The 16,690-nt window shown below is 40.7% G+C and overlaps 1 protein-coding gene across 1 annotated transcript; it reads right to left on the bottom strand.

Moving 5' to 3' along the window:
- Positions 1-8,286: 8,286 nt before the first annotated feature.
- On the bottom strand, positions 8,287-15,987 carry LOC129808685 (uncharacterized). The gene is made up of 5 exons (XM_055858455.1): positions 15,030-15,987; positions 14,726-14,938; positions 11,427-14,635; positions 8,547-8,652; positions 8,287-8,489 (listed from the first exon to the last, which is right to left on the bottom strand). The coding sequence occupies exons 1-5, from the start codon at positions 15,985-15,987 to the stop codon at positions 8,287-8,289; spliced, it is 4,689 nt and encodes a 1,562-aa protein (XP_055714430.1).
- Positions 15,988-16,690: the final 703 nt, after the last annotated feature.

The following is a 16,690-nucleotide window of genomic DNA, read 5'->3' as shown; positions in this document are numbered from 1 at the left end:
AGGCTATGTAAATCTAGCCTACCATCTTTCGCGAGTTGAATGTTGGTCAGTTTCCTGTCGAATTCCTCGTAACAGTCAGCAGCATTGATGTAGGTGGTTAAAATGTCAATGCGCACTCGGTTGTGGTCTATTCCAACATACCAGTTGGCCATTTCACCTATGGCCTCGTTGATCTGCATGATTTTTTCATCAAATTTCCGAAGTTTGTTTTCTATTATGGTGTTGGACAGATCCACCTTTGTACTCAGCATCAATGATTGTTCCTTGATCAGCTTCTGTGTGTCTTCCTGTCTCTCCTTGAGTTGATCAATGCTTGCATATACTTGATCATTAACCCCAAAGAGATATGTCACTGCTTGGCCAAGTAATCCACGTTTTTTGCGTACACCTTGTTTTTCTGATATACGGCTGATTTCCTCAAGTAAATAATCCCTCTTATGTTGGAGGTGATTGATGTTATGTGTGCAAGTAGTATCAGCGTCCGACACGGCTTCGCTTGCTGTTTTGCAGGCCAATGACATCTTGTCCCAGATTGCGTTGATTAGTTCCTGATCTCTTTGAGATTCAGCTGTTGTATATGTGATTTCCACTTGAAGATTCCCACGTTGTAGACGTGCAATCCCCATCTTCTCAATGTAAAGTCCCGGTTCTGGAATAAAAACTTCGATGTTGGGTTTGTCTGGGTTGTTAGACGTAGCTAAAATAGTGCTTAACAGCATGTAAAACATAAGTACTGCATGAAGTATAGTTGTAGCCCATGTGCAAGGAGCAATTCTTGTCTTCTTCTTTGAGTTAAAAACCAATGAAGATGTCTTCTTTCTCCTGAGCCTCTTTGACTTTTTGATATTGGCTGGAGCATCTGTCGAGTTGGCCTTTGCAGTTTCAGATCCTGAAGGTAAATCCTTGTTACGAGTAGAAAGATCGGAATCTTGATCATGGACGTTCGTAGATAATTGGCAGAGCTTATGGACTGGTCGATCCTTCTCATATCCTCTGAACTTCCCGGTCGCCACTTGGATTATTCCATCTGGACCCGAGTGTGATTTTACATCAATTTTAGAGAATCCCCCAAAGTGGGGTCTTGCGGGCGGGCGGACCTCTAAAGCATTTCCATCAGCGGCCCGTTGTTCTGTAGTCACATCAGTTGCCTTCTTGGGTGTGTCGTCATTTATATCCCAATGTTGGTCTAGTTTTTGATTCCATTTGATAACAGAGATCATGCTTATTACTCGTGGAGAGTCTGGTGTGGTCGATGTTTTCCCAATCAAGGTCCACCCAAGCTTGGTATTTTGCATAGTGAGCTGTCCGTCTTTGACTTTCCTCAAGTCATTCTCCACGATATATGTGTACACGTCAGCCCCTAAAAGTAGTTCAATTGGGCCGGGCGTCATGTAAGTCGGATCAGCAAGAATTTTGTTGTCGTGATTATCTTCGCTTTGTAGTTGTATTGCCTTTTCTGGCAAAGAATTGGTGATTTTCGGTAGCACGAAGGCGGAAATCTCCATCGCAAAAGATGACGGAAATCTTGGACCCATGGTAAGCTGGACTTTGTAACGGGATGAGCCAGCTGTTGTTTTTCCTATTCCAGAGATTGTAGTGTTGATTCGGTTCTTCCTAAGTTGAAGACTCTGAGCGGCATCTTCGGTGATGAAACTTGCTTGTGATCCAGGATCCACAAGAGCTCTCAGTAACTCCGTCCGCCCAGATGTTGATTTCACTTTCACGAGCGCTGTCGCTAACATGACAGTGTGTTCCTTGCGGATTGCAAGGGATTTGACCTCTTCGTCATTTGATGTGTCTGTGTCGGAAGCAGTTTCGTTTGTATTATTGGACTGCTCATTCTCCTCTGCCTCCTTCTTAAAGTGGAGAAGAGTGTGGTGTGGTTTTTGGCATTCGTAGCACGTTTTCTTGCTGAAGCATTTCTCATCGCGCTTATGCATGAGGCAATTTACGCAGAGTCCCAGTTTGTCAGCCATTTTCTTCCGGTTCAGTGTGTTCAGTTCTATGAACTTTTTACATTTAGTTATTGAGTGTTGTTCTTTGCACATACCACACGACTGAACTGTGGAGTGGAAGGTTTTCTTGTTAGTTGAACTTGTAGCTGCCTCTGGCTTAGCTGATTTCTTGCCCTTGTTGAAATTCAACAGATTATGGTGGCGTTTCATCAAGAACTCCAATAATACTTTTAATGTTGGCATTATTTTTGCGGAATCCAAACTTTCATCAAAGAGACGCTGTGTTTCGTTGTCCAGCTTCTTCATGGCGATGTGCACTATTATAGCGTTCCATTCATTGGTTTTGTAGCCCATGTTAGCTAGTCCAGTCAGACATTCCCGAATGGCACCATGAAGAGATGAAAGGTCCTCTGCTACGCGATGCTCCAACTTTTTATGGTCGACGACGATGTCCAAGTAAGAAGTAATAATGCGTCGGGGATTCTTGTAGCGTTCCTCCAGTATTTCTAGAGCGGCGATGTAGTTCGTGTCGCTAAGCCGAAGTGTTGAAACCAAGGTTGCTGCTTCCCCCTCCAAGTAAGAGAGAAGATATTGAAATTTGGTCACGTTCCCCAGATTATAGTTGTCGTGTATGACGCTTTTGAAGACATCATAAAACTTATACCAATCCTTATAAATTCCGTTAAACTTTGGAATTTGAACTGGTGGGAGTTTTGGCAAATGGGTTTTTTGCCAAGCCGGGAGATGGCCTTGTTGTCCACCATATTGCCCGTAAGGTGGCAGATATTGCCCTGAATTGTAGATTGATGTGACTGGCTGTACACCATATGAAGCCCAAGATGGCCAGGTATTGACGTTTCCCAAAAATGGAGAGTTGTTCGGAAAGTTGTTCACCCCTGTTGTTGTAGAAGGTAGATTCCAAGTTGGCGTAGTTGTATTGAGCGGATGCTCAGTCGTGGTGATGGGATGATTCCATCTGGAACTAGTAGTAGTAACTGCGTTGTTGCTGGTTGTCGCAACCCTGTCGTATTGACGTGGAATTGTCCCAGTGTACACGGCCTGTGTAACTACTGGTGTTGTTGTTGTTGGGATGACGTCAGATGAAGATTCAGACGTCACTGTTACACCTTCCATAGTACTGGAAAGTTTTGATGGTCGAAGTAACCCCGCATCTGATGGTGGAGTATCGTCCGACTCTGAGTTAGAGTCTTTCTCAAACTCAGGGCAGTTTTTGATTTTTCGCATAAAATCCTCGTAAACGGTTTTGGTTTCTTGGTATAATTTATGCAGGATATAAGGATGACTTCCCGGGAGCTCAGATGTGAGAGTCGCATTGTTGGTCACGAACTGCCTCCAATATGAGTTGAGCTCCTTAACCTTGTTTTCAAGGTAAGGCGCTTTCCATTTGCTAGGGCCATCCTTCTTGAAGTTCGTCCGCAGCCTTTCGATGGTCTTGGCGATGCTCTCCTGCTCCTTTAGAATGGTGCTGGTTTCCATTGCTGTTTGGATTTAAAGTATTTCTTCAAACCAAAAGCTTGATATCTCGATGGGACCACGATGTTTGTGGAATTGGAAGTGGAAGTGATTTATTGATTCAAAATTTCGGGTTTATATACAAATAATTTTGCTAACTAATCCATTTTTATTGTGGGAAAATTATTTTAAAAAAGTGCATGATGAGCAAAGAGAAGAGAAAAACAAATGGCTCAAGTAGCCGCGCGCGTCATAGAGGAAAGCCCGTGCGGTGTCAATTGTCATTGCACCGCAAGGGGCTAATAAATTCGTCGTTGCACCGCAAGGGGCTAATAAATTCTCTTCTCTTTGCTCACTAGCATATTGTTCATGTATGAACAAAGGGTATGTCACTTTCCCCCATAATTTTTCTCAATAATTTGTAAAAACACTTTCAATTTGTGCTTTTAAAGTTTTTATACACTAACAATCAAGAAAATTACATCTGCAGAACGTGAAACTCCCATATAAAATGCATATGGCAGCAACTGCCACTTGGTCCTTCCGAGTGCAGTTTTTTGTTTTTGCAATATATTTACATTAATATTTAATATTTATTAAAACGAAAAAATAGCCAGATAAATTCTGCACGCATTCAATCAAGCCTCCAGGCCAAATGATATATTCTTCACTATAAAAAATTAAATTGAAAACTAAATTGGCAGCGGCTGCCACTAGGGTCCTTCCAAGTATTAAGAAAAGGGCCCAAAGAAAAAACATAATTTTCGTAGGCAATAACGTGAAATTGTGTGTATCATAACAGATGTTGTCAAAGTGCCAAATGGGTTGTACTGGGAAATTCTTCAACACCTAGAATGATCTTCATTAATTGATCCTTCCGATCAGCATTTCTTCCAATTTGTATCGAATTGTTACAAGATACAAAAAGATATCGTCGGTTCCAAAGAAGATTATTGTGAGTCGAAAATGTCAATTTTACAGGAGAGAGCTTTAAAGTTTGACAGCTAAAATTTATTTTTATTAATTTCACTGTAATTAATATACTTTTATCTTTTGAAACTATTGTATCATATGTTACCAATAGGGGGTAACTTTTTAGTCCCACGATGCGGTGCGGTGATGGTCTTCTGGAGCATGAACTCGAGGGAAGACACAATCACCGTACTTACCTGGTACACTTCTACTTCTCTAATTTTTTTATGTTGGGCGCCAGGTCTTTAAGAGACCATGCACCAGTAGGGGAATTCTGTAATAGTATGATAATATCATATGACAAATTTAAACTTTTTTATGTGGTAAATTCGGAAGAACTAATCAAAAATCCGATTTATATCAGTTACTAAGGGCTTCATAGCACTCCTTGTAATGGCCATATCATTCGCACTGGGCTTTAATGTTGTCCTACTCCAGAAGTTACTACGAAAATTTGTCATATGACATTGTCATATCGTTACAGAATTCCCCTACAGGAAGGAAACACCCACGATTTAGGACTAGAACACCTATATTTCAATTAAACAAACACAGTGTTTTACAATGACAATTTTAATATTTACAAAAAAAAAAAAAACGCGGAACAATTTAACACTAGGTGTTGCTGGGACGCTGGCTGCAGAGCAAGAGAAAGTGTCTCTCCCTATCACTCGATATCAAAAAAATTGCAAAAGTCGATGAATAAAACAAAGTAAGATGTTCAAAAAAAAAAGTTTCTTCCACAAATTATACCCTTTGAGTTCCTCTAACGAACAGTCCAAGTGCGAGAATTGTGGGTTACTCCTGGTCCCAGAAGTAGATGGCCAAAAAAGACGTTGCAAAATGTGTCTTCCTCGACATAAATGGTTCTGGATGACCATGGTTTATCCAGAGCAGATTAAGTATACCAGATTCTAAAAGCTAATGAACCAAGCTTTCCAACAATAGTTCACTCATCCAATTATGTTCATCAGGAACTGAGATATACCACTCCAAACTTTCAACCTCTTCTAGTGACAGAATATATGTGCTCATCTAATATATCTTTCGAGGACAATTGTTAGGATCAGTTGGGACTTATATAAACTATATTTATAAAAAAAAATTACTAAATTACGCAAATTAATTTATGGAGATAAACCATCCGAAAGAATCGACCATTACTACACTATTCTAACTGAAAATGTAATTTGAAATTTGAATATTTATAAAACATTCAATTGAGTTTTATCCATTGGAACAGAGGGAGTAGTTGAACGATATTTGAATTTTTTTTTAGCAATAATTTTGATGAGAAAATTAAGACAATTGCGATAAAAAGAACATTAATTTAACCCTCAGGACAATCTTTAATCGCGTTACATGCTCACAAACATTTTTTCTACTGTAATTAAATGAAAAGCGCAAAAATCATTTCATTTTTGAGACTTCCACTTCCGCAGTACTTCCACCTCAGTGTACATGTACACCACTTCCAAGCAATTATCTCCACCTTGTTCATAAAAATTAAGTATCGTAAATGAAAATCCCACCCCTCGTGTATATTTTTCTCCGTCGCTCCAATAGAAAAATGCAATAAGTTGTCTCAGCGTGCTTTTCAGCCACGCCACACAACGAAACATCAACTGAGCGCGCGATACTTTTTCTCTCCGTCACTCCTGTGAGTTCAAAGCGGGAGATCGAGAGAGGAGAGAAAAATTCTCTGGCGCGCGCAGTTCACACAGTCAACACATGCACTGAAATTAAATTCATCCGCTCAAGTTTACTCGCTCGCACTTGCAAGTATCAAATGGCAGTGCGAAAGGAAAAGAATATAAAATCTCACCACTCACACAATGCTTCCTTTTCTGCATGTTTCCACGAAATTGTCTCTGCTAGGGGCAAACAAAGCTAAGATTACAAAGATTCTCAAGAGTACCAATGCCACAAATGGTTTTATAATAATAATAATTTATTTAAAAGGACAGATAATCCTAACCGGCTTATGTAGGTGAGATTCTTAACGTGAGCTAACTCGGAGTGCATGCAAATTCGATTTGATGCTGAAGTTGGGAGACGCCAGTCAGTTATCTTGAATCAAATTCGTGAAATTATACAAATTTTGTATTTAAACCAAAATATCAAGGATTTGGATGGAGTGACAGAAAAGTGATATATTGGTGAAATGTAGACCATAATGTTCTCTATAATTTTGCCGTAGAACTTGATCTCATCGATTAATCAGAATCCAAGATAAGCGAGGTTTTTTGTTTCTTAACTTGTTTTTTCATCCAGAGTGCCCCAAGTGTTCATTTGTTGAACTTCAACTAAATCAAAGAATTGTTGTATTTTGCGGGACTTTCCATTTAAACCCCTATTTTAAGTGTCTTGGTGGAGTAGAGGCAGTCAAATTGGCATCTGAGTGATTTCAAAGAGTTATTATGGGAAAAATCAATTTTTTCACACTTAAACGGCAAAATCGGAGTGATAGCGTAGTCTGAGCGGAAAATGATGTATGGACGAAATGTAGAGACAAATGTCCTCTACAATTATGTTGAAGTAATCATCAAAATCGGTTCAGCGACAGTCGAGATAATTGAGGTTATGTAATATTGAAATTGGTTTTTCGACTGTGGCGCCCCTGGTGTTGGTCCCACGAAGTTCAAACATTCTAGAAAGTTGTAGCATTTGGTGAGATCTTTCGTTTAAGCCCTCATTCATCAAAATCGGTCACATAGAACCGGAGATATGATTTTTTGAATTTCGTGAAATTTGACCCCTCATATCTCCGGTTCTATTGTAACCACAGCGCACTTACGCACCATTTTGGAAACAACCTAGACTGGACTACAACATACTAAAATTTCATTAACTTGCACAATGCCGTTTTTGAGAAAAGTGACTTTGAATTTCGATGAATTTTGACGCTATCACAGCGCCACCTGTGGTGACTTTTTGAACTTCCATCTGAAAGTGCTCATCGAGACGAAACCAAAAAGGTAAAATTTAGGTCGCTATGTTAATTAGAACCGGAGATAGAGGCCGGTCAATGTTCGAACTTTGACCCCTTATAGCTCGGGTCAGGGGTTATGGATCGACTTAAGGTTTTTTTTGTTTGATAGGTATAATCAACGGCTACAACATACTAAATTTTCAGCCCGATGCACAATGGAATTTTTAAGTTATTTAACTTTTAAGATTTAAAAATTTTCTTTTTAAAAAAAGCGCCCCTAGCGGTGGTTTTATGAACTTGCGATGTTAGAAGGGGAAGTGGCATTTCACGAGAGCTTTCCAAAAAGCCCTCACTTTTTAAATTCTGACAATTAGAACCGGAGTTATGGACATTTTAAGAAATTTTTTTTGGACCCTTATAGCTCGGGTCAGGGGGGTCGGGGGACCTTAAGTTTGGTATTGATGGAAAGCTCTAAGGCCCAGCTATAACATACTAAAATTTGAGCCCGCTCGATGCCATAGGGGCGGAGCTATTGAGAAAACAAAAAAAGGGGGGTCTTCAAAATGGCGGAAGGAGGGGTGGGGGGTGGGGGGTCTATGCACCAAGTTGCAATTTTCACACGATATATAACCTTTGCCGAAAACCGCAAGTCGATATCTTTTTTAGTTTGGGAGCTATTAAGCTCCAAAGAGCGGCCGGCCGGCCGGCCGGCCGGGAACGTAACTTAGCCACATATATATTCGGAATCAGGAAGTGGCGAAACACATTTTGGCCAAGTTTGAGGTCGATCGGACGACATGAAATTTTGTTAGGATTATAGTAGGTGAGATTGTTAAGAATCTCACCTAATATTATTATCCGATTTATTTCACTTTTATTTAATTCTGAATTATTATGTTCAGAAATCACTCAAATGTTTTTAATTCAATTTACAGTGCTTCATTGAATCACAAATTATTGCTTAGAAAATATTTTCTCGAGAGCTCCTGTGATCTTATTAGCTGCATCTGCAACAACCTTCATAATTTGGGAATTTTGACGATCAATTTCGAGCCTTTCTTCCTCCATCTTCAATCTCTTTTCATCCATTTTCTGCCTCTCATTTTCTTTGCTTTGCTGATCAACCATCACCTCGATTACTTGGTCCATTCTGTCTCCTAAAAAATACGTAAAAAAAGACTTTTATGAAATTTAAAATAAAAGCAGAAATTTACCATTTGTGACTGCGACACGGCGTCTCTTCCTGGAAATTGCAGCTGCTACATTACCGGGAACACTCACATCAACCAATTCTTGATTTGAACTCCCGGCTAGGAATTTCTAACAACCAACAGCGAAAAGTAACAGAATGTTAACAGCCGCTGTTACCAATTTCATGCGAGTGGAAAGTAGGTGACGGTTGGCATGAATTTCATGCCAGTGCTGTTAGGTTTTTCAGTTATTTTAGCGCTCCAAGCGGTCGATCGCAAATACTTTGCTTTTGATATTTGGTTCGGCTCGCCGCGGTGTATGATTGTGAAATTTTATACAAAAAAGTGAATAAATCCTGTATCCTGCCTGACAAGTGTTCTGCAAAATTAATGAGGTAAGCACCCAAAAAAATCAACAGTTGAGAAAGTAGAAAAAGTTCAAAGGAACATTGAAGTATACTTTTATTTCCTGAAATTAACAGACTTCTAGGATTCATTTTACTTCACAAAATCCTAGACAGATAGTACCAGAACTTGCCTCTGGTCTTATTCATTCCTCAAGAATCCCATACAATGTACTCTGAATCAGTTTGTCGGTTGCTGAATCAATCGCAGTGGATGGCAATTCTTGAGTCTGTGGGTAGGTGTAATGTGGCTTTCCAGGGAACACTGATGGAATCGCATCCTTTTTCAACCTGATAACTTTTAGTGGAATTTTAGTTGAACATCCATCCACACGATGATATTTATCCAGATCAGATGGAGTAAAATGGTTGAGACACACTGCAGAATAATTTGAAGGAGTAAATTGTGGACGATCCATAGATGTTATCCATTTTTGCTTCAATTCAACATCATTCGGAAAACTGAATGTTATGATCTTGTCCTTGTAGCTCTTACATCCTTTCACGGAGCAACGACGAGGCATTTTGACTATGTAAAATATTTCAAGATAGGAGATAGAGGAAATTACGTATCAATTTGAATAATTTACCTTGAATTATTATATAGCGCGACTTATTGACACTATACGAATTCGAAAAAAATACCACCGAATTATTAGGACCGAAGATATATTTCATTTTGAATTTTCGAAAATATCAAAAAACTAAAAATCCGCATCAAAAAAGAATCCAGGTGCAACCAATTCATTAATTCACTTACTTCCCAAAAATACTTTGCTTCGTTTCTATTTATATGAGTATTAATATAAACATCAAACAAAATTGCACAATCATAAAGAGTATTGCCAGAAAAACTATTTAAATTTTTGGTCTGTTTTTTTCCTTAACGTTTATGGAAGCAAAAAAAAAAACACTGAATTAGAATCTGTTAGACTTTCCAAGGTTGTAAAACGTTTGACAAATTTTGTTTATCGGTTTAATTTTTATTGTTGATTTTCGATCGCTAAAAAGTGTCACGTTTTTAAAGGGTTAATTAGCCAGAATCTAAAGAAATTTACCTTCCTTATCAATGAATGAAGGATGAAATACAAGTGAATGTATAGTGAAGCAAAGAAGCACAAGCCTGTAAAAGTATTTAAAAAAAATTAAGTATTTCACCTCGATCATTATAGATCATAATCTTACTTGGTTCAGAGCAGAGATTCTCGAATTAAAGATGAAGAATGAGTGTAATAAAATGTTGTAATGAAGTGATAAAGCTGCAATAGAATGAAAAAAAAATTGTAGACATTTTTACTAATATTTGTGGAGGACAGAGCGAAAATGGCACATATCCTATGCTTTAGCAATATCCTATGCTTAGCAATAGAATATGTGGCATTTTTGGTCCGCTCTCTACATTTATCCATTTAAATTCATTATTGAAATATTTCTTACTGCCTGAAAAAATTGCTCTGGATGACTCATCAAACACTATACTGTTATATCAGGAACAAAGACCTCAATGATATGATTGAGGACGCTCAGTCTATCAACTGCAAGATTTTCTTTAACAAAATAACTAAAAATCGTACTAAATATTCACTTCCAAGTTTAATAACATAACATTTAATGTTTAGTTAGATTTAGAGTACACAGTATTACACTGATTTAACAAATTTTGAACTATTCAAATACTTTTTAGACAATTTTTTTTGGCGACAAATGAACACACTGATAGCACTTAATAAAAGATAATGAGAGATCGAGTGATCAATGCAATCGTTTTTATAGCTTCACAATTATCAGTGAATTAATTGACAAAAAAGCGGGAAACGTAGAGAATGATATCCAGATTTGCTCTGATTTATTGACAATTATTTCGCGCCAAATTTAAACGCAACGGTTATAAACATGTTGAATCAATATTAGAAAGATTAAGTTCCACAGCTGCTGAATATGTTTTACTTTACAACTAAAAGCAAGGAATTATGAAATATAAGAGTATTTTATGAACGTGATTTTCACATCGTTTATGCTGCAATGACTGTTTAGAATGGTACTTCTTCTATATGAAATATTGTATTTTTTGGGTTGGATTATATATTCTAAAACTGTTACTAATGTAATTTCGTAATTTCTCTCTTCTTTTTCCTGGTCCATCATATTGCAGATGAATACCGAATATTTTCCTAAAGTATTTGATTTTGAAGAAGGAAATGTTTTGAAATTTAAATTCAACCGCGCGGCAAAATTGAGAAGAAAGAAAAAAGAGGGAGAGTCACACGTGACCAGTACCGCACCAATACAAGCGCTTTATAAAGTGACTACCGAATACATTCAAACCTCTACCTATCGTCTATGGTAATATGAAGGAGTCGTTGATATGAAGGAGTCGTTGTTCAGAGCGGCAATGCCTGAACCATTGCCGCTCTGAATATGGATAGGGAGTCTCATCCGTGCTAATGCCCATTCTTTTTAAGTGGGAGCCAAGAGCGCAGTGTTCCGTGAGCAGGCCAACTAGCAATCTTAGCTGTATTTTGTTGAGATTTTGAATTTCTTTTCTCCATTTGCCGTCTGGCTCCAGGATTAACTTAGCACGCCGAAGACCAGGCTGCTTAGCCCAGTGTACTTTGTGCTCATTGGTCGCCTTCTCATTGAGAAGGTGCTTGATACGGCTCCCAGAATAACCGCAAGTAGGCATTGGACCAATGAAGGGTGTCTTGGCACTAGATTTAGCCAAAGAATCTGCTGTGTTGTTGCCCCCCACATTCGAATGGCCAGGGACCCAAGTAAGAATTACTTGATGTCGTTCAGCCAGTTCGTTCAGTTCTTGCCTACATTCAAGAACTAGTTTTGATGAGCATATGGGGGCAATTAGAGCTCTCAGAGCCGCTTGGCTGTCTGAGAATATTTTAATAGTGGTGGAATCTGTATACTTCCTCCCACATTCTGCAGCACAGAATACCAGGGCCATTATCTCTGCCTCAAAGACTGAGATGTCAGCACCCAGGGGGAGTGAAATATATGTGTCAGGGCCAACAATGCCTATACCACATCCACATTCCATTTTAGACGCGTCCGTATACCAATGATCTTTCGATTCATCGATGTGTTGGAGTGCATCTTGTCTGTTGAGTATTGCTACCTTGAATTTGTTCCCGATCAGCGGTCTTTTGATTCTGAGATCATGCAGTCCCACTTCAACTGGGGTGTTCTGTAGGTGTTTCAGTATTTCCAGGTGGCCTGTAAGGTTACCTGGTTTAAGGTCCTTGATCATAGTGATCGCTAGCCCTTGTTGGGTTGCAGTTTTCTGCAAAAATATTTGTAGAGGTACTATATCTAGGATGGCTTCCATTGCCGCAGTTGGACAAGATCTCATGGCCCCTGTTACAGCAAGGCAAGCGAGCCTTTGTACCTTCTGGAGTTGGTTTGTGGCCTTAGTTTGTTGGGTTTTCTTCCACCAAACTAGGCAGCCATATGCTATGATTGGTCTAACAATGGATTCATAAATCCAAACGATGATATGGGGTTTCAGACCCCATTTTTGACCAACCATTTTACGACATGTCCAAAGGGCTTTTATGGCTTTATTGGTAATGTACGTAATGTGTGCGTTCCAGGTCAATTTGCTGTCAAGCATGAGCCCTAGATATTTAACTTCTTGCTTGATCTCAATAATAGTTCCTTCTAGAAGGATATTATCGAGATTTACCTTACGCCTTCTTGTAAAAGGTACTAAGGTAGTTTTGGAGGGATTGATTTTCAGTCCCGCATTTTGACACCATTTCGAGATGATATTTAGGGCGTGTTGCATGCAAGATGAAATTATCTTATCATGCTTACCCCTTATAATAATGACTAAGTCGTCAGCATATCCTGTAGCTCTGATCCCGTTTTCAGATAATTCTGTAAGAAGTCCATCGATGACCAGGGACCACATTAGTGGTGATAACACCCCACCTTGTGGACATCCCTGAGTCACCCGAGCTGCCACTCGGTCTTGGCCTTCTCCGGTTTCTACCGTACGGGATTTGAGCATTGCCATCATCCAGTCTATAATGAACTGGTTGATGTTCTTATTACGTGAAGCTTCGAGTACCATGTCAAATTTGGTGCTGTCAAATGCCCCAGAGATGTCAATAAAGGCACATAGCGCAACTTCTTTCGCCTCCAGAGAGCCCTCAACAGCATAAATCAGTTCACTCAAAGCGGTATTAGTGGAACGGCCACTTAGGTAGCCGTGTTGTGTTTTGTGTAAGGGGAATTCTATGAGTATTCCCTGTCGTAAGTGTAGATCAATCACCTTTTCCATACATTTCAGTAGGAATGAAGTCAAGCTAATTGGTCTGTAAGATTTGGGTGATGAGGGGTCTTTGCCACCTCCCTTAGGTATGAAGACTACTCTAGCATGACTCCACACAGAGGGAACATGTCCCAAAGTGAAGCACAGCCTGAAAAGTCGGACAATAAAGGCAGATGAATAAGGAATCGCCTTTTGAAGAAGGGCCGGAAAAAGGCCATCCGGCCCTGGAGATTTGTAGGGTTTGCTGTGGTTAATGGCCCATTCTACGGTTTCAATCGTAAAGATTGTTTTAGACAGCCTATCTCTGTCTTTACACTGTTTTGGTATGTGCTTCCATTTTGGTCTGTTAACAGATTCTGGAGCACACAAAATCGCACCCGGGAAATGCGTTTGAAGGAGAAGGCGGTTCGTTTCTTTTTGGTCTCTCGTGAAGTTTCCAGGACCATTCTCTAGTGAGCTCGGTCCAATTGTTGGCTCCTTCGCTAGGACCTTCTGAAGTCGCGCAGCCTCTGTGGTGCTGCAGATGTCTTCAGTGAAGTTTCTCCAGGATCTCCGTTTGGATTTCTCCAATTCTTTATTATATCGTGTAAGGGTCGTTTTGTATTCGGCCCAGTCATTTGTTTTTTTCGATCTGTTCCATAGTTTACGGACTTTGGATCTCAATAGCTGAAGTTCCCTATTCCACCAGGGCATATCCCGGTTAGTCTTCCTGGTTTTTACGGGGCAGCTATCATGATAGGCAGATATCAAAAGGGAGGTAAGGTCATTCGCCCCCTTTTCCAGTCCTTCAACTGAACAGACCGGTTTGTGCAACCCAGGTATTCCCGACTGAACCATATGTTCATATGAATTCCAGTCAGTGAGTTTAGGAACCCTATTTTCCCTGGATACAGAATGAAGTGTCGCTAAAATGTCAAATCTTATTTGAAGGTGATCAGATCCCGAATAATAATCTGACACATGCCAATTCGTAATATGTTCACTGATAAACCTTGTGGACAGCGTGATGTCCAACACCTCCTGTCTGATCTTTGTTACAAAGGTGGGTTTGGAACCAGTGTTAATAATTTGAAGGTTGTTAGTAGATATAAATTCAAGTAGAGACTCACCCCTAGTGTTGATATTACTACTTCCCCAGATTTTGTGATGGGCATTTGCGTCGCATCCGATTATAAGCTGCTTTTTCTCTTTCTCGCAGTAGGCTACAAGCCCGGCTACTTCAGGCGGTGGAATTTCGTCGATTGTCCCATCAAAATATGCCGAAGCAACGACGACATCAAGTCCACCCTCTGACTGAGGGAGACTCAGTTGTACAGCAGCTAAATCGGGTGTGAGGAACTGTGTTAGAACAAAGTGGTTGAGGTCCGTGGTCAGCAAAATTGCCGTCCTGGGCCTCTGTTTGTTACTGCAATAGATTAACTTACCTATTTTTGTGTTGAGCCCTTTGATTAGACCGTTATGGGTCCATGGCTCTTGAATTAATGCAATATTAATGTGTTGTTGGGTAAACCTACATAACACAGAGTCCGCAGCAGCTCTCGCGTGATGTAGGTTCGACTGTAGGACCCTTAGGGTCCTAATGGTGGTGCTGTCCTTCATCTCCATAATTGGAGCTCGAGCCCGTTGGGCCCAAGCCCAGGGGAGCCTGGTAATGGTGTGTAGGGTCCAGATTTGGGCCTGGGAGGACCAAGTTGGCGCCCCGAGAACCAGAAACGGGAAGAGAAGAGCTGGTTTTGGAATCAGAGGCTCCAGCACCTGGTTTCCCAACCTTAGCCTTAGACTTAGTTTTGGCCAGGGGTTTTTGGGTCACTGCTTTACTCTTTCCGGAAGGGCCAGCTGGGGTTGAAGTTGAATCTTTAGGATTGGAAGTAGGCACGGGTGTGGGTTTCTGCCGCTCCTCAGGCCCCAGATTGGGCCCTTTTTTGGCAGATGTGGATTGTGCCTTGTTCCTTTGCGGATTCTCAGAGGTCTCCACATTCCTTTTTTTGGATTCAGTCTTCTTTCCGTGTTTACTGGCAGGTTGTCCCGTGGCATTGCCTGGGCCAGGTTGACCAGTATCACGTTTGCGTGACGGTGGTTTTCTGTAGGACGATCTCGGCCTAAATGCCACCTGCTCAATGCCGAAACTCACTTTCAGACCTTTGGCCTGTAAGGCTCGGTAGGTAGTATGATCAACTGACACTACCAGTTTCGCGGCATGACCAATGTTCCTCCTCTCGAGAATTCTCCACAGGGGAACACGACATGTGGGGTTTTGAGAAGTGATGAGCTTAAGAAGTCCCTCAGTCGAGATCTTCGCAGCGTCGGGAAAGAGGCCTTCGATGAGTTTACCCCTCGGTACCTCCTTCTCATCTACCGCCTTAAGTGTGGCACCTACCCAAGGTCTTAGAGTGGGTGCAGTTTGTAGTAGCCAATTAGCAGAAGCTTGGTCTAAGCAGAGCAGGACTAAATACCCCGCTCTGTAAAGACAGCCATTGAAGTTTGGCGGAGTGGAGTGCTCAGTGGAAAAGATGGCCTCATTGATGGCCTTCTTAACACTATCTAGCTGAGAACTTGTGAGCACGACCTCAGGGAATGCAGCATCCAGAACCGCAATGCGGATGGTTGACAGAGCATCCCTAAAAGTCGGATAATTGGATGAATGGCCTGAGTTGCCTTTCATCTGTTTTGTGGGTTGATCCGGGGTACTCCCATCGGATCTTTGCCGTTTTGAACCTGATGCGGTTTGATTCGTGCCTTTTGCGAGTGCTTGCTTTAGCGCCTCGGAATAGGACATTCCGCTTTGTCTAAGCTTCTTGATGCGTTTTTTACACGCACCACTTAACTTAGGTCTAGTGTTTTTTTGTGGTGTTATGTCGAGAGTGTCCATGAGACTACTTAGCTCACTCTCTGCAGGTGAAGGAGGCCTCTGCGAAGCCTCCGTGATTTGCGTTGCCTCTAGGGCTTTATTTGGGCATGAAGTTGAGGCCCCCAAAATCCGCGCCTCAGCTCCAGAAGTTTCTGGAGGTGGATTGCCGACGTTTAGTCGGGTACCACTTGGGGTATATGATCCTTTGTTAGACCGCATGACCCATGATTGAGCTCATGGTCGGGGACTGCTTATTTACGATGAGACGCTTATTCGCAGCTGACCCTAGTGGGACTCATTGAACCCCCCTGGGGCCGTCCAGTGATCCGCCACCTACTGACCCCCCCGGTAGCGTGAGCAAAGCCCCGGGAATATTCGGTATTCATCTGCAATATGATGGACCAGGAAAAAGAAGAGAGAAATTACGAAATTACATTAGTAACAGTTTTAGAATATATAATCCAACCCAAAAAATACAATATTTCATATAGAAGAAGTACCATTCTAAACAGTCATTGCAGCATAAACGATGTGAAAATCACGTTCATAAAATACTCTTATATTTCATAATTCCTTGCTTTTAGTTGTAAAGTAAAACATATTCAGCTAATGTTACAGATATGCAGCTGTG

Source organism: Phlebotomus papatasi, chromosome 5 (genome assembly GCF_024763615.1).
Source record: "Phlebotomus papatasi isolate M1 chromosome 5, Ppap_2.1, whole genome shotgun sequence".
In the NCBI taxonomy this organism is placed as follows: Eukaryota; Metazoa; Arthropoda; class Insecta; order Diptera; family Psychodidae; genus Phlebotomus; species Phlebotomus papatasi.
The sequence above is the reverse complement of the archived record's forward strand: the minus strand, read 5'-3'. Positions and strand labels throughout refer to the sequence as shown.